Source organism: Cyprinus carpio, chromosome B3, assembly GCF_018340385.1.
Source record: "Cyprinus carpio isolate SPL01 chromosome B3, ASM1834038v1, whole genome shotgun sequence".
NCBI lineage: Eukaryota > Metazoa > Chordata > Actinopteri > Cypriniformes > Cyprinidae > Cyprinus > Cyprinus carpio.
In genome coordinates, this window is record NC_056599.1 from 37,561,247 (window position 1) to 37,581,327 (window position 20,081).

Sequence of the window (20,081 nt, forward strand, 5' to 3'; positions counted from 1 at the left end):
ATGGTTTCAGGGATTATAGTATTTTAAGTCAATATTGAACTGACTTGAATAGTTTTTTTCATGTATTTTTTTTTATTATATTAAAATATAAAAGGTGTTTTTTTTATAGAATAACCCTCTTTTTGCTAACATATTAGTCAACTTGAAAGAAAGTGGAACTTAATTTTTAATTGAACAATTATTAAAGTTGTTGTCTGGTTTTGGGAAATCAAATGAAAAGTTTTTAATATCAGACAGATTTGTGTTCTTCAAGGGCATGATTGTATGATTTAGTTTTTTTTTTTTTTTTGTACTTGCAAATATAATACTGTAAAATACAAAACATTTTCATAATTGTTCATATATATCACCCTCATCAATAACCACATCATGGTGTAACCTATTACTTTTTATTTGTTTGCAAAAATTAAAATGCTAATCATTTGGATAGGTAGGATACTGCAGATTTTTAATCTCCTTGTTTAGTTTTATAGGATTAAATTATTAATATGTATACGAATAAATCCACACACAAAATGCAAATAAATAAATATATAAATATGTAAGAGATCACGTCTGCCAAAATAAATATTTAACTATTTTTAGTCTTTTTTTGACCGTTTGGATAAATATATCCTAACAAAAGAAGCAAATTCTAGGACTGTTTATTATTATTTTTTAAAAGCAATGCACTCTGTTAATCGTTTTATTGTAAGGTCTTGCGTCACCAATTAGAGGGCACGTTTAATTATAAAGTCCCTATTATGTCCTATGACGTCACGTCCTTGAACCACATATTGAACAGGTGTGTTGCGCGAAGGCTACCACGAATATTGCGCGTTTTAAATACGTTTTTAACTAGCCTATATAATAGTTTTAGAAATGTTTCGATGTTTTGACGTTTTAACATCCCTGCAGGTAAGATAAATACAAATTTATACTTAAAAAGAGAATGCTGACTTGAGTAGTAGTTAATTCATATAATGTTGTCGTTGGATCTCGTGTAGGCATGTCTCGCGGCTGTGCAGACGTGCGTGAATCTGCGAAATGAAGAGAAAAGATCATGCAATCAGAAGCATGCTCGAATTGAGCGCGAGACGCACGTGCACAGGGTCCTCATACTGGGTAACTCTGAGTTGAGATTTCTGCACTTCTTGTTTTGCCATAGAAACGTGGTGGAAAATAATTCTATAATAACTGTTTATTTATTACATTCCTGAATGTAATACGCATTCCTTTAAAAAAAAACTACTGAGATCTAGCATTGTATTTGTAGTTTCATGTCTAGAAACTTTTCCCTGTTTAATACTGCTGTGCAATATTTTATTCCAAACATAGGTACTCCAGAGAGCGGCAAAAGCACATTAATCAAACAGATGAAGATCATCTACAGCCATGGCTTTACAAAACAAGAGCTCATCAGCTTCAAGGTGCAGCATTGACTTAATTTAGTTGATATTTATTAGCATTTTGTGTTTACTTATAAGTTGTCAGAACAGTTGGCATTCTTGCAGTATGTTAATATGGGGTTTTGTCAGGGTTACTGCATTAAGCACGAGACACTCTGCACAATTTTCGGCTGTCCCAGACGATTGGCATCGTGAAGCAATCGTGTCGATTTCTGTAATCGTGGCTCCTGATCGGTGGTCGTATGTCGCACAGTGAGAGAGGTTCAAAAACGGCCGTTGTCACAGTCTTGCGACCGAAGATAGCCTACGATTATTTTCTGGCAGTGTCAGAAATTCAGCATGTTCATCTCACAGTGTGTTTGCAGTTACGACCCACGTTTACTGATTAACCTGTAAAAATGCAACATGAAATCAACGCGACATGGCGTGCTTACATCAAGCTCTTATTCTTCCTCTTTCACCTCTTCCACTTTTTTCAGCACACACAAACTACAACTGTCAAAGTGTGATTCATTATGCTCTTTTTGTTTACCACTAGAGCATGCTAAACGTGCGTCAATAGGTGTCATCATCCCAGAGTCTACATGCATGTCGTACCCAAGTTTATTAGATCCATGTCACACATAATATAGGAATATCTTATAGGATGATCTTATAGGATTGCTAAAATCGTGCAGTGTGTAGAAGGGCTTTAGTTCTCAACATTAGAACTACATGCAGTGTTGGGGAAAGTTACTTTTAAAAGTAATGCATTACAATATTGCATTAATTTTCCTCCCTTTGAAAGAAACTAATTTATTTTACTCTTTTACGTTACATTCATTTTGAGCTAACTTTTGTCACCTGGGCTGCAATTTCTAACAAAGAATATTATGTTGTGTATTTGGTGTAATGCAATGTGTTTATGCGGTTTAAGGTTCAAAAAACACATAAATTTCCACATACTGTACATTATTGTTGCTCCTCTATGCCCCGCTTTTCTGAAAAGTATTGATTTTTACAAAGCTCATCGTTCTGAAAAGCGAGGTTTAGGCCAGCTATCCAGTTCGTTGTGATTGGATGAATACCTCAAGCGTGTGATGGAAATGTTACACCCCTTAACATACTGTGATGCCGTCTCCTGGTAGGACCAGACAAAACCAATAAAACCCATTACAAATGAAACGAGGCAATTGTTGCATCCAGTGGGGACATAATTACTGATTATAATGACTTGTACTATGTTTTTATGCTTATCGTGTTGCGCTGCTTAAACATAAAACCATGTCTGCATTTGTGATCGGAGAAACGGCAAACAACAAGAGCTACTTTACACTGCTTAAAACTCGCGTTTGAATCATAAGTGGCAAATTCTTTAAATATAAACCATGTACTTACAGGCTGTGAGTCAGAAGCGCCAGACTGTCCTTACAAAGTTGGAACTGCCTCACTTTATAGAACAGCCTTTGAGCACAGACCAGGCTAGTCTGGGCTAGGCTAGTCTGCATGTTCAGGAAACAGTCCTCCATAAAATGCGTCTCACACTGCGTCACACACTGCGGGCTTGAGTGAGGAATGGCCGGGCGGGTTAGAGAACGGCACCACTGGCGGATTCGACGAAGGACACGTGATGACCCCGGGCTAGACTCTGCTTCGTCCGCGGTGAAAGGCGATCCACAGCGTGAATTTGATGTATTTCCTCAGCGACCATCATGGATCAGCTCTAGGCATGACAAAGCGGATATTGTCCTCTTTTGGAAGGCCAGACAAAGTAGTTTTGCTTTCACAATGAAACACAGCGTCTCCACAACATGGCGGCAACAACAATACTACAGTGAGAATAAGTTACGCCTTCTTTCTTCGCATGAACATTTGGGCGGTGTTATGCAAATCTTCCCACACAGTGACATAGACGTGGGGGCGTGTTTAAGCGAGGCGTTTTAGGAGGGCATGGACAAATCTTAACTTTTATAAAGAATATCTCTTTGGATTTGAGACTTTAGTCTTTGCAACTTTACAGATCTTTATGAACCTAGAGCTTGTAACACTCCAAAGAGAAGGAAAAATTTAAATTGCATCACATGACCCCTTTAACTCATTGTTCAGTGTACTCCTTAAACCCTTAAAACTTGCTGTTAATATGAGTGGGGCTTCTCTATGTACCTTTTTCTTGGAAGCTATGTAAACATCAAATAAGAGCACGGGCTGCAACATGAATTTATATTTATACTATACCACCACATGCCGTTCTTCATTGCCCTAATAACTTTTTAGTAAACTCGCAATATATATCCATAAAAAATGAAAATGACATACAGGTTAGAAAGGACCACTGTGTTTTGAGCAGTTCTTCAGCTGTATTTTGATTCACTTTATATTTAAAGGGGAAAAAAACTGTTATTTTAAATGAGTAATAATGAATACAGTGACTTAATGAGTTATACATTAACTTTAAGCTAATTGTGTCTAAAGCACAAAGTATTTAATTAAAGACAGAAAATACACACAATCTTTAAACATGAAACATCCATAATGCAATAAATCTGTTTAACAGCCATGTTTTGTGTTTTACTGAAAAGTGTCATGGCTTGTACGATATGAATTATAAACCGTATTGGACTATGCTGAAAGTTACAGTACTACGACATAAGTGCATCACTATTAGCACTATGCATGTTTTACTATTCTCCAAATGGTTAATGTGTAATTATTTGGTTTCTTCTAAATGTACAGCCTGCTGTGTTGGATAACCTGCTGACAAATATGAAGTTTGTGCTGCATGGCATGGGAATGCTGCGCATTAATTTGTCAAACAAGAAAAACAAGGTGAGTTATGCAGACTATTCTATCCATATCTGTTCATTATGATGTGCATGGCAGTTCTGTTAGACCCAAATTGGGATTAATTGCAAAAAGACCTCTCTGTTTTCTGTCTCAACTAAATAGGATTACAGTGACATTAAAACAAATGAGTACATGCACATGACACCAAATTGGCTTATTTGTATCTCACCTCCCTGCTGTATATCTTCACGTAAAAACTTTCTAAACTCTAATACTGTGCATAATATTGTGGGAAAATATTGTGTAGTTATAGAATATTACAAAAACAAACAGCAATTGGCATATAGGTAGGACCAGGTATGTGCTGTGACCATTGAGACTGAGCAAGAATTTTAATACACATTATAATGTGCCCAAAACAAACTATATGGCTGAATTTAATGTAGTGAAAGTATTATTGAACAGGCGGGGTCACAAATATGGGGTAGAAATACCTTCTTCTTTTAAACTCTTATTATTCTGCTTTTTTGTTTGTTTTAATCATGATCCAATTTAAAATTATTATTAATCTTATACGACCAGGCCATGTTCTTGACAGAAGTTTTGACCGATTCAACCACAGGTCGTTTTTTTTTTTCTATGTTCTTATAGGCCCATGCACATGCCATCTTGTCATGCAAGTGTTGTGTAGGAGAGGATATGGAGCTGCTGCCATTTGTGGCTCATTCATTCTGCAGTCTGTGGGGGGATCTGGGCATCAGAGCGGCAGTAGCCAGAGGCCACGAGTTCCAGCTCAATGATTCTGCACATTAGTGAGTAATCCCTTATCTGCCATTTGTATCATTGCATAATGAAGCTACAGTTTCTTTTGAATGCCACTGTTTGCGTCACTGAAATTTTCTGACATGACTTTCCATCTCATGAAAGGGTTACTCCATATGAAAATTCTTTCGTCATTTACTCACACTTATCATCCTAGATGTATCTGACTTTCTTTTGTGGAAGACATGTAGAGTTAGAAAACAGGACTCTCTGTGAGTCCATATAATGCTACTGTTTGGGTTGATGCTTCAAAAACCACACAAAACAAACATGACACGTTTGGCCAACTTTCAAATGAGGATTTGTGAGTTCACACTCAAAGTCAGTTATGAGCCAGGACACGCAAACGCCTAACTTCTCACACAAGTTAAATAAAAAAAAAAATTAAAAGCGCCTTAAGTAATCAACCAATGAAGAGTTTGTGACCCATGATAAATTAGCTAGTCAGAGCTAAGCTCTGCTCACTTGCAAAATCAGATGTTATTTACCAACAAAAATTATAGAGACTGTATAGAATGTTAGCTTTCATTTGACAGGAACATCTGTCCTACCACTGGACTGAATAATCGTGAAGTATTTTCCTGTATCCTGATATGCCATATTAATAATGCCACATTTATTGCAGTAAAATTGTCCCCATGAGATGTTGAAGTGTGTAATGCAATGTTTGTCCCTGGAAACAATGATGCAGTCATTGAAAACTCTTCATGTTCCTGTAGCAGTGCCCCAGTTTGTTAGTATTTGCATCATCATATGCAAATACAGCTCTTAGCTGGATCATTTCAGGGACAATTGCATGTAATGCAGGAGATTTCAATTGTTTGGATTTGTCAGTTATTCTTATATAACATTATGCTTTCATTAGAATTTTAAATGATGTTGAAATGGATGAGGAGTGAAGTACTACAATGAATGAGATCACACATTCCATAGCTGTAAATTTGCATGTTGATAAATGTATCAGTTGTAATTGCTATTTAGAGTCATTTTGTTTGCGTGATGCTCCAACAATTTGCCGTATTTTACTGCGTTTGTGGTCTCTTAACCTGGCCAATCACATAAATCAATCAGTCTTTGGTGATACAAATGACTGCAGCATCGCTTTCCAGTCATTATCAGTGTGATTGTTTAGAAACAGTAAAAAAAAATGTTTATGGGGGAACATTGACCAAAGGTATGGTAAACTAAAAACAAACCTGATTCAGCAGATAACTGAATGAAAGGTTATGGTAAGGTGCATACAGCAACAGCAATCTCCGTCTCTATTGGCCATGTGTAAAATAACCATCTACTGTAATACAAAGGATAATCGGCTATGACTTTTGCATCTTCTAAAAATGTTTAACCTAAGGAAAATGATAATATCAGAAGTTTCTCATCTCAAATCCTCAAATGAATGTTTTATGGCTGGATAATCTTTTCAGCTTGCCATTTGGAACTATTACAATACTGAATATAATCTTCATGTTTGACCAAGTTGCTTGTTGTTAAATTCCCCTATTTGGTTTGATATCATTTTCCAAATTGCAAATAAAGTGACTTATGTGGTGGTAGTGAGGATAGCTTATGAACGACAGTTGCAGGAGATTTAATACTTCATACTGTTATCTGAATTATCTTCCAGGTAACCATTGTAATTACTTTTGAGGGAAAAAATGTTGGTTTTTGTTTAAAATTGAGCATTAAACATCTTTTGTGCTTTTGCTTTTTCCTCTGTTTTGTATGCACATAAATATAGTTTTTTTGAGAACATAAGTCGCATCATCGCACCAAACTACATCCCCACTAAAACAGATGTCCTCAGAGTGCGAGTAAGGACTCGTGGTGTCATTGAAACCCAGTTCAGAGTCAACAACTCTCTGTACAGGTAAACCTAGATTTCTGCAGTATTATCATAGATAAAAATGTTTCTATGTCTATATTTTCATTACTGACTGACTAAAGATGATGTTTAGCAGATTGTTCATGTGGCTCCTTTCCTTACAGTAAAATCACACAGTGACCAGGGTTTGATAAGATTAAAAAAAGGATAAAAATAAAGATTTATGTACACATGGATTTGATTTAAATGGAAGGCAGCACACTGTATATTTCCATTAACTTAGTCAAATTAGTTTAACCAGTTTGACTTCATTTTTCTCAAGACGTATGAGATTCAGCTTGACTATTTTTATTTTAATTTCATCATATGAATAATTTGTTTATAAATACTCCTTTGTTTATAGGCTATATGATGTGGGTGGTCATTGTTCAGAAAGAAAGAAGTGGTACAGTTATTTCGACAATGTCCAGGCAGTGCTGTTTATGGTGGCTCTTAGTGGGTATGATCAAAACCTTAATGAAAATCATTCCAAGGTGAGTAGCATACTTTATTTTTAGAGACCTTGTGCCATATTACAGGAACTTTCTAACTCTAGAATGCTGTCTTATCTGTTCAAAAACCCAGATGATTTAGTTAGTTCTTATTGTCAGAAAAGTGTGTATAACAAGCTTTCATTAAGGTCTGACAAATTAAATGAAGGCAGCAACTATTTGCACTGTGTAAATAGTGGTATAGGCTATTTACAATAAGTGCATATAGCAATGGATTCTATTTACACTAAGTGAAAATAGCATGATATTCTGCTATTTATACTTATTGCAAATAGTGGAAATTATCTGCACCTCAGTATTATAGTACATTAAAAAACGGTATGTAGTAATAACACATTGAGTGTAAATTATCATTTTAATTCAAATTATTAAATGGATGCCACCTTATTGGGACAATAAAGCCCTCCCTACACCTACCCTAACCCTACCCGATACTTTATTTTCTACTTGTTAATTATTTCTTCAGTTTTATTGAAAATACATTTTATTTAATTTTTTTTTTTTTTTTTGGCAAAAGGCAGATTTGAACACTGAAGCTGATGATTGTCTGCAGTCTTTTATAGTGTTGACCATTCATATCACACGTTTGTGGGTGGAGTAAGTGTAAATAGCCTCTGCCAACAAGGCGGGCTATTTGCACTTGGACATATCACGTTAATGTAAATAATGTAAATTAGTGATAATTTGTTTGTTTGAAAATTCCAAGCATTACAAATTGTAACTTAACTAAGTTTTTTTTAACAACAGAACCGTCTCCATGAAAGCCTGGAGTACTTCAAATCCACATGTAACACTGTGTTTTTCAGAGGAGCTTCTCTGGTGAGCTGGGTTTGTTTCAGGGCCTGTAAAATTGTTGTAATCTGACATTAGGGCTTCCACACTATATTTAATTCTGTTATTGTCATCTTTGTTCTGAACCAGGGTTAAAAAAAAGTTGTCTGCAAAAAAGGATGATTTTTCATACCATTACGTGAAGCTTGATTGAATTTGTGCTTCTTTTTATGAGTCCATTGAAAGAATCAGTTCCTAAGCCCCTCTCCCTCCCCCTCCTCGCACAATTGTCTGCACTCATTGAGATTGTGTGTACACGTAACCTGCTTCATCACCCATCATTCTGTACCACTTCAGTTATGCATTTCCATATGATGCTGTCTTTGTCCATTAGTTAATGCTCCTATTAAGAATTGTCAAACAATAGTTTTGAGTATATACTAATTAACATAACAAACACTTTGTTCTGCAACAGACAAAAACAATAGGGATGAATGAATTGAAAGGATTGAATGGCTTCAGATGTTTTTCATTTTCTTTTAACTTTGCATTTGAATTAAATTTTCAGGTTTTATTTATGAACAAAATTGATCTGTTTGCTGAGAAAATACTGTATTCTGGGAGACATCTACGACTTTATCAGCCAGACTTCAAAGGTACTATATATATATATTTTTTTACAGTCTTTTTATTTCTGTGGAGCATAATTTTACTGTGCAGGGTTTATAAGTAAGCTTGCTGAAGTTACAAAGTGTTAAATTAATGACCGTAGATGTTGTTTGCCTCTGTCTCTGTCTCTCTCTCTCTCTCTCTCTCTCTCTGATTTGTTGCCCTTCCATGTCTTGTTGACCCTTTGCAATGTAATTAAAAACTGCAGAGACTGCAGATACTAATAATCCATTTTCTCTGGATACCTCACGTCACACTTATAAGAGCTCTAGGAGCAATGTTTAAGCATTGTCTAAATTTCCGTTTTCAGACACACAGTACTTTAGAATGGCATTAGGCAAATCATTATAGTATCTTAGGTAGAAACGTCACTGATGTTTTTAAGGCAGGGTTTAGCGAGTAAAATGGTTCCTTATTTAAAACTGTACATGCTACATGTGTATACAGCATACTGTATGTAATGGTAGCATAAAAATGCACAAGGCCATCATTGTCTTTTTAACTTTTAGAATGATATTTGGTAAAGTTTGAATATATTAAGGAATTGATTGTGTTTCTCTGTGTTGGGATGCAGGGTCTGATCGTGATGTGAATTGTGCTGCTCAATATGTGACTGACCAGTTTGTAGCATGTGCTACCACCTCAGGCAAGATGGTGTACTCTCACTTCACCAATGCCACAGACCCCTCCTGTGTACATGATGCCTTCCAGCTCACCATGAGCACTATTGTTAAACATAACCTTCAAACAATCTCACTTCTCTAATTTATTTTTTATATTCCCATTTTTATCTGTCTGCTGTTTGTCTATTTTTACCAAGTTGCTTTTTTTAAAATGGATCATGAAATCCATTTATAAATGCAATATTTTCTTTTATAATATTTTAATTATTAATTTGATTTGTTACCTGCTTAGTTAATTGACTTAATTGTGGGATCATTAAAGTGTTGTAAATAAATGGGCTAAATTATACTTAGTTGGATGTTTTGCTTTGGACTATATGTAAAAAAAAAAAAGTGGATCTGGTCAAGTTGCTAAATGACACTTATGGAAGTCCTTACATTAATATCGTTATATACATTAATATTGTTTTTAAAGATGGGTGATCAAAACAACAAAAATACTGGTTCTTTGCGGTTGTCAAATATTAATGAAACCTGTTTGTAGGTAATGTAAGAAATTATATCTGCGACTACTCCTGTGGACACCTGTGTTTGAGCTTAACTTCCTGCATCCACTAAAATCCACTGCCACATTAATAGCCACATAAGTAAATGTAAAAAATACGTTACAGTTTGGATATGAAATAATGAATGACATTCAAACATTTTATTCCACATTACTGCAGTTTTAAGAGTGCACTTGTTCACACCTTGCTTACAAATACTGTATGTACTGTATAGTTCGGTATGACAGAAAGGTACTGTGTCCATTCTCAGCTGTTGAGACAGATTCTTGAGTCCAGGCTGAAGATCACACTGGCCCCACACTTAAACAAGCTACTATCCTGGAAAAACTCACAGCTTTGCAGCTCTGGAAAGACATCCTTCACACAAATGGGCTAGAGAGAGAGAGAGGTGTAATCTTAGTTTGGAAGAAGATGTGGTAGGAAAAGGATAGTTCATGGTTTCTTTTGAAAAAGCTAACAATTTTTAAAGACTAAACTTAGAGTAGGCAATGTATAATATATGATGTCTAACGATTCAATTCATTACGAATAGATAGAAAGAGAGAAATAAGCTACTGTATAATCTTACCATGTTTTTGAGGAAGTCGCGTGGAAAATTTGTTTCTGGCAGGGCATTGATGTCGTCGATGGGCTCTAGTTCTGGTTTTGACCTCCTGATCCTGGAGAGAAGTCCTGAAGCTCTGCCCACGGAGTAGTAACTCGGTCTCGCCGCTTGTTTGTACCAGGCTTCCACTGGACGACAAACTGCTAGTAAAGAAACGAACAGAAGTATCAGTGTGAGTCTGTCAGATCTCTCCATAACTGCTGATGTGTTGTTCCCTGAACCTCCTCTGGCTCTGCTGTCTTCATCTGTTTGCAGTCGTTTATATATGGAGATCTCGTGATCATGATTCATTGCTCGGTGGGTAGATCAGAGAGAGCTCGCTTAGAGATGGACAGTTACGCTTTCTACATTTTCAACAAGTAGTTTACTGTAGAGCCAGGGTTATTATAGTTTACTATAATTATGCCAAAAATGTAATTACTTGAAATAAATGTTTACTGAAACAAAAATAAAATATGAAAACCATTTTATTTAAGCTAGTCAACAGGGCAAGAGTTCTCATTTTCATTCTTGATATACAAATAAAACTAAAACAAAAATTAAAATTAAAGACATATTTTAAAATGACCCAAACTAATAAAAATGCTAAAAACACACAAAACAATTATGAAAACTGCAATTAAAATGAAAGCAGAAAATATCAAAATATCAATTTCAAAATATTAATAACTAAAATAGTATCACAAATAACACAGTGTAGAGCATATCCTTATTCATGCCAATTGATATCCCACTTATTTATCCAATTTGTCTACTATCTACTCCTGGCAGATGACTAGAATTGCTGTCAGGTTACTATGAGTCTCACACAAAATTTGATCCGGGATAGCCATTAATATAAATGTAAATGTTATCCAAAGATTAGATATACTTCTGCCTTTTTGTGTAAGCTACATCATGTGAACAAATAAACTTCAAAAAATTTAATTATCTCCTGTTAAATAAACCAGAAGGATAAACAAATCAGTATTCAAAATGGCTTGGCATAAATTAAAATTTAATTTGAATATTTTCTGCAAAAAAAGATGAATAAACAATGCATAAAAAGGTGCATCGATTCACGTATCCTGTATTTGAATCATTTTTACCATTACAGGTGAAGTAATGCCACCCGTGTGCTTAATACGTATTAACAAAAAAATAAAATATTTAAGTGGTTAACATCTTGATGGTATTATGAACCAGTGTTTTGTCCTCCATTGAATGATGTTGTGTACAGTCAAATATACGAGGTATAAGTAGCCAACAGCTCACCTGTTATGTGTGCCCATATACATTTTACATTACAATACTTTTTTTTTTGTTTTTTTTGGAGGGGACACTTTTTTTTGGCCACCTTCTCTATTATCCTTGTTGGCATTTTACACAAGTTCCATTAAATCTTCAAGTAACACAGCCGCTGATATACAGTGCCTTGCGAAAGTATTCAGCCCCCTTGAACTTTGCGACCTTTTGCCACATTTCAGGCTTCAAACATAAAGATATGAAACGGTAATTTTTATGAAGAATCAACAACAAGTGGGACACAATCATGAAGAGGAACGAAATTTACTGGATATTTCAAACTTTTTTAACAAATAAAAAACTGAAAACTGCAAAATTATTTAGCCCCTTTACTTTCAGTGCAGCAAATTCTCTCCAGAAGTTCAGTGAGGATCTCTGAATGATCCAATGTTGACCTAAATGACTAATGGTGATAAATAGAATCCACCTGTGTGTAATCAAGTCTCCATATAAATCATGAAGAACAAGGAACACACCAGGCAGGTCCGAGATACTGTTGTGGAGAAGTTTAAAGCGGAATTTGGATACAAAAAGATTTCCCAAGCTTTAAACATCCCAAGGAGCACTGTGCAAGCGATAATATTGAAATGGAAGGAGTATCAGACCACTGCAAATCTACCAAGACCTGGCCGTCCCTCTAAAAACTTCAGCTCATACAAGGAGAAGACTGATCAGAGATGCAGCCAAGAGGCCCATGATCACTCTGGATGAACTGCAGAGATCTACAGCTGAGGTGGGAGACTCTGTCCATAGGACAACAATCAGTCGTATACTGCATAAATCTGGCCTATATGGAAGAGTGGCAAGAAGAAAGCCATTTCTTAAAGATATCCATAAAAAGTGTCGTTTAAAGTTTTCCACAAGCCACCTGGGAGACACACCAAACGTGGAAGAAGGTGCTCTGGTCAGATGAAAACAAAATCGAACTTTTTGGCAACAATGCAAAACGTTATGTTTGGCGTAAAAGCAACACAGCTCATCACCCTGAACACACCATCCCCACTGTCAAACATGGTGGTGGCAGCATCATGGTTTAGCCCTGCTTTTCTTCAGCAGGGACAGGGAAGATGGTTAAAATTGATGGGAAGATGGATGGAGCCAAATACAGGCCCATTCTGGAAGAAAACCTGATGGAGTCTGCAAAAGACCTGAGACTGGGACGGAGATTTGTCTTCCAACAAGACAATGATCCAAAACATAAAAATCTACAATGGAATGGTTCACAAATAAACATATCCAGGTGTTAGAATGGCCAACTCAAAGTCCAGACCTGAATCCAATCGAGAATCTGTGGAAAGAACTGAAAACTGCTGTTCACAAATGCTCTCCATCCAACCTCACTGAGCTTGAGCTGTTTTGCAAGGAGGAATGGGCAAAAATTTCAGTCTCTCGATGTGCAAAACTGATAGAGACATACCCCAAGCGACTTACAGCTGTAATCGCAGCAAAAGGTGTCGCTACAAAGTATTAACTTAAGGGGGCTGAATAATTTTGCACGCCCAATTTTTCAGTTTTTTTTGTTGAAGTTTGAAATATCCAATAAATTTCGTTCCACTTCATGATTGTGTCCCACTTGTTGTTGATTCTTCACAAAAAATTAGTTTTATATCTTTGTTTGAAGCCTGAAATGTGGCAAAAGGTCGCAAAGTTCAAGGGGGCCGAATACTTTCGCAAGGCACTGTACATAATATGTAAGTAGTGAGACAAACTTTTTAATTGCAACTGCTATTTTGAGTCCTTTACTTTGTGCTACTCCTTGTATTTGAATTCCTTATCCCAGACTGGTAACCTTGAGGATGAGATAGCAGAACCTGACCTGAGAAGTCACACTAGAACTGTTGCCATGAGTCAGTCAGTGGGTCAGACATTTCACAAGCTCCATCGTAAAGTACATATAAAATAGCTACAACGAGGAAACTGGTAAAAAAAAAAAGTACTGAAATTGTTAATTGGGCACCAGTATCACCTATCGATGGTCCACTATAGCATTGCCATCTTCTCCCTTTTCTCAAATCCGTTTCTTCTCTCTTTCCTTTTGCAATATACAGAGGAAAGAAGTTTGTCAGCCCTGCATTTAGCATTGATTTCTGAATCTTTTGGTCATAATATTTTATCTTATCTTCAGCTAAGGCAAAACGGTAACAAACATAACTAGTTTTATTGAACACTTTGTGTATCATCATTCACAGTGTAAGGTGAAAAAAGTAAGAGTAATGTTTTCTCCAAAAGGAATCAGTCCAGTGTTACTTGTGAGTGTTTAATGTCGACAAAGTCCAAAACATAGCTTTAAAAAGGAAACGGTACCTTCTCCATTCCATATCTGCTATTTGTATTCTTCACTCTTTTGTTGCATTTGCAATATTGTATTTTCCATTGGCACTGTTGACACGATCGTCTGCAACCTTTTTTCTTTCTTTTTTGTTATACCAGTCCACATGATTCCCTTGGACTGAGTCTTCAACCCAAATTGAGTTAAGATATCCGCTGGTTCTTTATTTCTGTTCATCTTCCTGTGATTCCAGCTTGCAAAGCTTAAAGTACCATGTTTTGGTCCACTTTCTCAGAACACTTCCCACAACGATTAACTGTTGGTATGTAGACAGTGAGTAGTCCAGATGAACACATATGCTAGTGCAATGTTATCACATGCATTTTCAAAAAAAATTCTGAATGTGACAAAGTAAATAAAACTCAAAAAGTTATGGAACAGTTTTCACCAGCTTTTAGCCTTTCCCACTGCTGATTGGATCAAACAGGCCCGTGCTGGAGTCCAACAATACAATGAAATTGAAGCTGCACTACCCTATAAAAAATACTGACAATGTCTGAGTTATCTATTCACAAGAAGTACTGTGATGTGAAGCATGCCTCGAACAAAAGAAATCTCAGAACATGAAAGACTTGAGTTGCATTTATGCATAGGGTTACAGATGTATTTCTGAAAGCCTTGAGGTTCATCAGTCCGCAGAAAGACAATTATAAATGGGAAAAGTAGCTCCTTTCCCTAGGATTGTGTGTCCAGCAAAGATGACTGGAAGAGGTTGGTGATCCGAGATCAGAATACTAAAGTGTCAGCTAAAGAGACACAAAAATGGAACATGCTCCATAATGTCTCTATTGATGTGTCTGTGTGATTTGTAAAACATAAAGAAAAAATAATAATAAAAATGTCACTGAAAAAAATGGAAGTCACTGCTGTCCAAAAAACAAATAAGTTTGCAGAACTGCACTGCATGGGATGTTCTGGAGAAATGCAAATTATAAATCTATATGCAGTATATATGTAAATAATTTTATATATACATGACAGCTTTGGGTTGTTTTACTCCCTGAGGGTTTGGACAGCTTTCTATCATCGATTTAAAAAGAATTTCCAAGTTTATCAGAACATTTTGCCAGAAAATTTACAATAGCAGCCCTAAATACAGAAGTAAATCAATGACAGAAAGATTCCAACTGTCTCATCTCCTGACTGATGTTCTCTGCATCTCACCAAAACTGCTTTAAAGAACAAGATCCAACACAGTATTTGATCATACACCAGTCTGTCACACCTCACTTCTGTAGTGCAACTGCTGTTTTGTTCCTTGGGTGTACTGAGCTCCCAAGCACAACTCAACAGTGCTTAACAGTTTGGAGTTGACCTGGTGATCTTTTCAAGTAAGTCCACTATCATAAATTTCACTATAAGCCTTCTAAGAGAAGTACTGGCCCTGAAGGGTTTAAAGGAATAAAACGCTTCACATGAATCTAGAAGTCACATGAAAAAGCATGTACTTGTGATACTTAGGACCAAATGAAATGGCTGTCAATAAATATTATCTGATAAACTGACTGTGCAACATGCACCTTCAAAGGGATCTCAGTCTCTAGAGGAATTTCATCTGTAAAATTAGTTGTTTGGCTTATGAAGTAACAAGTGCTATGAAGTCAGATTTATAGTTAGTGACCAGCAGCAAAGTTTGCAACAATGCAAATGAAATGGTTTCAAGCAGGAGGCAGAATGAACATTCAGAACAGTGACGGTATCTTGTAAAAAAAAAGGTTCAGTTTATGGAAGAAGGGTCAAGGCGGGCACATATGAATGAAAGAGCCTCAAGGCATGTGCTGATGGAAGAAATATGAATATGTGATAATGATTTAGGCCTACTTTCCTTTAGCTACATTAAGTGCCTTTATAGAGTTATTCTATTAATCACATTTTCTGCTAAAGTTTGTATTATTGTACATTGTGTTATATTAGAATGTTTTAGTTCTTTGAATTCAGGAAGCTGAGGGATTCAGCTATCACCACAACAACTTTTGACCCTTCTGTAGTAAATGCTGATGCTGCAAGCATGTTTTGTAAGCAGAACATGTAGGCTAGTTTGTGTCTTTAAAGAACACAAACTAGCCTACATGTTCTGTGACTGGAATTAAAAATAACTGAGGGCGTGTGAGGACATTTTCTAAAGGCAGTGTACAGTAATTCTGAATAAACATTTTTTATATATTACATAAAATAAAAATAAGCAAGAAACTGGTATTTTAGCAGATAGTTTAATGTATATAAGTACTTCCCATTGTGTCATTGGCTTGTATTTTTGTATAAATGTATCCACATGAAAACCACGCCCATTTTTCACGAAACGAAACTTCTGCGATAGATCCCTAGCTCTTCCTCAGCAGATACTTTTATGGTGTGTGGAGCATACGAACGTGATCAAATCTGAGTGAGAGACTGACTGAGGATCAAATACACGATGACATGCCACGGTGACATATGTGTCTTCTTCTGTGAAAACGCACACCTGCACTAGGTAAGACACAAACCTGAGAGTACGATACACTTGCCTTTATAATGTGTGTCAGATTAGCTTTAGCATGTCACGTGAGGAAGACACCAAACTGCGAGTTTCTCTTTACCTGGCATTAATGTCATATATCAGATCATCTATACCGCGAAAATAACACTTGCAAAGACTCTTCATTCTTTTAAGTAAACTTGTCTGAGCATAATTTTTGTTCAGAGCATAAAGCTCGTTTGTCAACGTCAGCATGGTCGTGTTTGTTTCGGGCTATTAGTTGTGCAATTTTACTGATAAAATATTGGCTTATTATGCACAAATAGTAAAGATAAGTTGACGATTAGATGTGAGACGTATAGGTTTTGTTTGTTTAATAGATTAGAGGATGGTTTTGAAATACAGGTTCGCCATTCAGACACGTCATAGCCTGACGTTATCAGTAGCATATGGTAAAGGAGCAGCTTATCATATGTAGATAATATATTTATAAGCATATACCCATATGCGCCTGGTGATTACAATCGTAATATTTATATATTATTATTGTTTCATTTTGTGGCGGATTTCTTCTTGCTCGCATTATTTTTAATTTACAGTGACATGAGCGGCAGCGGCCTCTATTGGGGCATTTGGCCTCATGCAGTGGCGGCTAGTCAGGGGAGGCTGTGCCTCCCCAAAATTTTGAGGTGACAATGGGAGGAGGACTATTTAAAGTTAACAAAATTCACAATTAATTTCAGGTCATATATCAGAATGTGTATTTTTTGTTTGTAATTTCACAGTTGTAAAACCATAAAATGTTAATGAAGTTGGAGAGCGCTGCATTTCTATCGCGAATGTGCCGAACCTGGTGATATAATTACAACCACTAGGTGATAGAGAAGGGGATGCAGACTCAGATCTACACCCACCCCCGCCAGTCAAGTAGGGCTCGCTGCAGCCTGCGGTGGACATCCAACCCCGCCCACATCCAAGTGTGACGTCAGAAGTCACGCCCATCCCCGACATAACCCCGCCCACATCCAAGTGTGACGTCAGAGGTCACGCCCATCCCGACACAACCCCGCCCACGTCCAAGTGTGACGTAAACGAAAGCCACGCCCATATCAAATACGTCTCCTCATGTGATAACGCCATCCCCCGTGCCTGGAAACCCGGAAGTATGTTGAAGCAATTTATGGAAGTTAATGGGATCTAAATAAAATAATATTGTCCTTCGTTTTACTAATACACGCTTTTCTTATTTTTGTAAAGGATGTCTAGGCTAAAATTGCACAACTTAAATCTAATATATATTTAATATGTCTAATATACGGAGCTGATTTTGTCATCATAACAGCTCCTAAAACGCTTATGTTGATTAAAGTAGGCTTATTGTCAATTAAAACTTTTAAACCTTACCTTGTTCATTTATGCAATGAGATAAATTTCACATTTATTAAAAAACAAAACGATTTTGACCTAACCCAAGGCAAAATTGAAATGCATCAAATTTAAAGGGGACAATTAGATTTTGGTATTGTAAAAGTATGCAAAATTATTGTAAAAGTTGGTATTGTATAATTGTCATTTAATTTTCTAAAGATTTATTACACTTATCATAAAGTGTTAACATTTGAATGATAGAATCAACAGTTTCCCCATATGCAGTAGGCTACATACGTAGGCTGAATAAAGATTGCATTGATAGATTATATAAGTAACATGACATTGACCTTCAGGCCTTGTTCATCACAACTTGATATGAAACATGTCCAGGTCCTCCACATACTTAAAGATGAATGAAAAGGACATCCATTGTTTCATTGGGTATTTTAAAAAAAAAAATACAACAAAAATAATAAAAAAAAAAAAAAAAAAAAAAAAATACACCACCTGTAAAAACACCACCAGTTTTTGAACAGTAAGATTTTTTATTATTTTTTAAAGTCTCTTCTGCTCACCAAGCCAGGATTTATTTGATCCAAAAACACAGCAAAAACAGTAATGTGAAATATTTTTACAATTTAAAAGAACTGCTTTCTATTTGAATGTATTTTAAAATGCAGTTTATTCCTGTGATCAAAGCTGAATTTTCTTCCATCATTAACTCCAGTCTTCAGTGTATTAACATAATAATAATAAAATGTTTTTTGAGCATCAAATCAGCATATTAGAATGAAGGATCATGTGACTATAGTAAGTCACCTTTGAAATCACAGGAATAAATTTCATTTTAATAGAAATATAGAACATTGTTATTTTAAATAGCAAAATCTATTACAAAAGCAAAATATTATACAAATATTTTAAAATTGGACTGTTTTTCTTTCTGCTTCTTCGGATTAAATAAATGCAGGCTTGATGAGCAGAAGATATTTCTTTAAAAACATAAAAAAATCTCACTGTTCAAAAACTTTTGGCTGGTTGTTTAACAAAAGGTATGCTCCAAATATTATAAAGTCTGAGCAGCTGAATGAACAGCTGAATGATCAGATAAATAGTTCTTGACATGCAGTACACACACATACATACATAGACTACACAGAGAGATTCCTTGCTTCAATATATCCTCCGATTCTCCCTCCAAGTAGTCTTTGATGGCATTCTGTATGATTTTTACTGTCCATCTGGAGAACGGCAGGCCCTGTCAACCTCCCCACAGATAACCCACGATGACTCTGTACCACGCTGGACCAATGTCCCTTACAAACTTCCACTTTATGTCCTCTTGGCGCTCCTGTTAAAAATAGAGAATACATATTGGGGGTATATGTGTCCACATAAAATTATTTACCTCATCATTCTACATAAACATATTTATGATTTTAAACCCACAAAAATCAATCAACTATCTAAAGAAATGCTCTCACCATACCTCCATGCACCACTGCATGGCTTATGTGGTTCTTCAAGTGAACTGTAACAAGTAATTTTCTTTACTGGTGAAACTGCAGCAGGGACCCCTAAACCCGGGAGAACTGCCCCTGCACCAGGCTTGGACTGAAAATGTGTAGAATGCTGTAAAACATGACAAACAAACATTATGTGATCTTTTCGTTAATATAGAAGAATACAAAGATAATTTGTGACATACACAGAGTTATCCACAAGACATAATGAAATGATGCGGTTGCCCAACCAAGTTACTGTGCATGGGTACTGTGATCAGAGTATATCATTAAAGATATCATATGTATGTGTGTGTGAGTGTGTGTGTGTGTGGTTGTGGTGGTGGTGGTGGTGGTGGGGGGCAGGTAAGTACATATGTGTGAGAGGGATGAAGTGTGTGTGTCTGAGTGGGTGAGATGAGTGTTATGTGTGGGGTATTGGGGGAAGGGTATAAAAAATATGCACATTGAATTCATAATTGATTTTATGTTGTAAGACTTGTGCCTTCTATCTATCTATCTATGTGTCTCTCTATCTATCTACACATGTATGTATGTATA

At 36.1% G+C, this 20,081-nt stretch overlaps 3 protein-coding genes across 3 annotated transcripts in view; 2 read left to right on the forward strand and 1 right to left on the reverse strand.

Annotated features, from left to right (window-relative positions):
- Nucleotides 1-737: 737 nt before the first annotated feature.
- On the forward strand, nt 738-9,758 carry LOC109107452 (guanine nucleotide-binding protein G(o) subunit alpha-like). Its single transcript, XM_042720949.1, has 10 exons — nt 738-897; nt 987-1,104; nt 1,318-1,409; nt 4,101-4,193; nt 4,803-4,963; nt 6,712-6,840; nt 7,199-7,328; nt 8,094-8,165; nt 8,686-8,773; nt 9,361-9,758. The coding sequence occupies exons 1-10, from the start codon at nt 862-864 to the stop codon at nt 9,549-9,551; spliced, it is 1,110 nt and encodes a 369-aa protein (XP_042576883.1). The 5' UTR covers nt 738-861; the 3' UTR covers nt 9,552-9,758.
- Nucleotides 9,759-10,211: 453 nt separating this feature from the next.
- On the reverse strand, nt 10,212-10,793 carry LOC109107463 (neuropeptide B-like). The gene is made up of 2 exons (XM_042720950.1): nt 10,544-10,793; nt 10,212-10,347 (listed from the first exon to the last, which is right to left on the reverse strand). The coding sequence occupies exons 1-2, from the start codon at nt 10,772-10,774 to the stop codon at nt 10,222-10,224; spliced, it is 357 nt and encodes a 118-aa protein (XP_042576884.1). The 5' UTR covers nt 10,775-10,793; the 3' UTR covers nt 10,212-10,221.
- Nucleotides 10,794-16,483: 5,690 nt separating this feature from the next.
- The window catches only part of LOC109108823 (E3 ubiquitin-protein ligase rnf213-alpha-like), a gene marked incomplete at its 3' end in the record, with an annotated part of 50,942 nt that continues 47,344 nt past the window's right edge, over nt 16,484-20,081 (forward strand). The window contains exon 1 of the mRNA XM_042721421.1: nt 16,484-16,662. The remainder of the gene's footprint in view (nt 16,663-20,081) is intronic.

Coding starts and splice junctions, on each gene's coding strand:
- LOC109107452 (XM_042720949.1), top strand. CDS start 862: ATGTTTCGATGTTTTGACGTTTTAACATCCCTGCAG. Junction 1,105..1,317: donor GCACAGGGTCCTCATACTGG/GTAACTCTGAGT, acceptor TTCCAAACATAG/GTACTCCAGAGAGCGGCAAA. Junction 6,841..7,198: donor GTCAACAACTCTCTGTACAG/GTAAACCTAGAT, acceptor CTTTGTTTATAG/GCTATATGATGTGGGTGGTC.
- LOC109107463 (XM_042720950.1), bottom strand. CDS start 10,774: ATGGAGAGATCTGACAGACTCACACTGATACTTCTGTTCGTTTCTTTA. Junction 10,348..10,543: donor GCGACTTCCTCAAAAACATG/GTAAGATTATAC, acceptor CTCTCTCTCTAG/CCCATTTGTGTGAAGGATGT.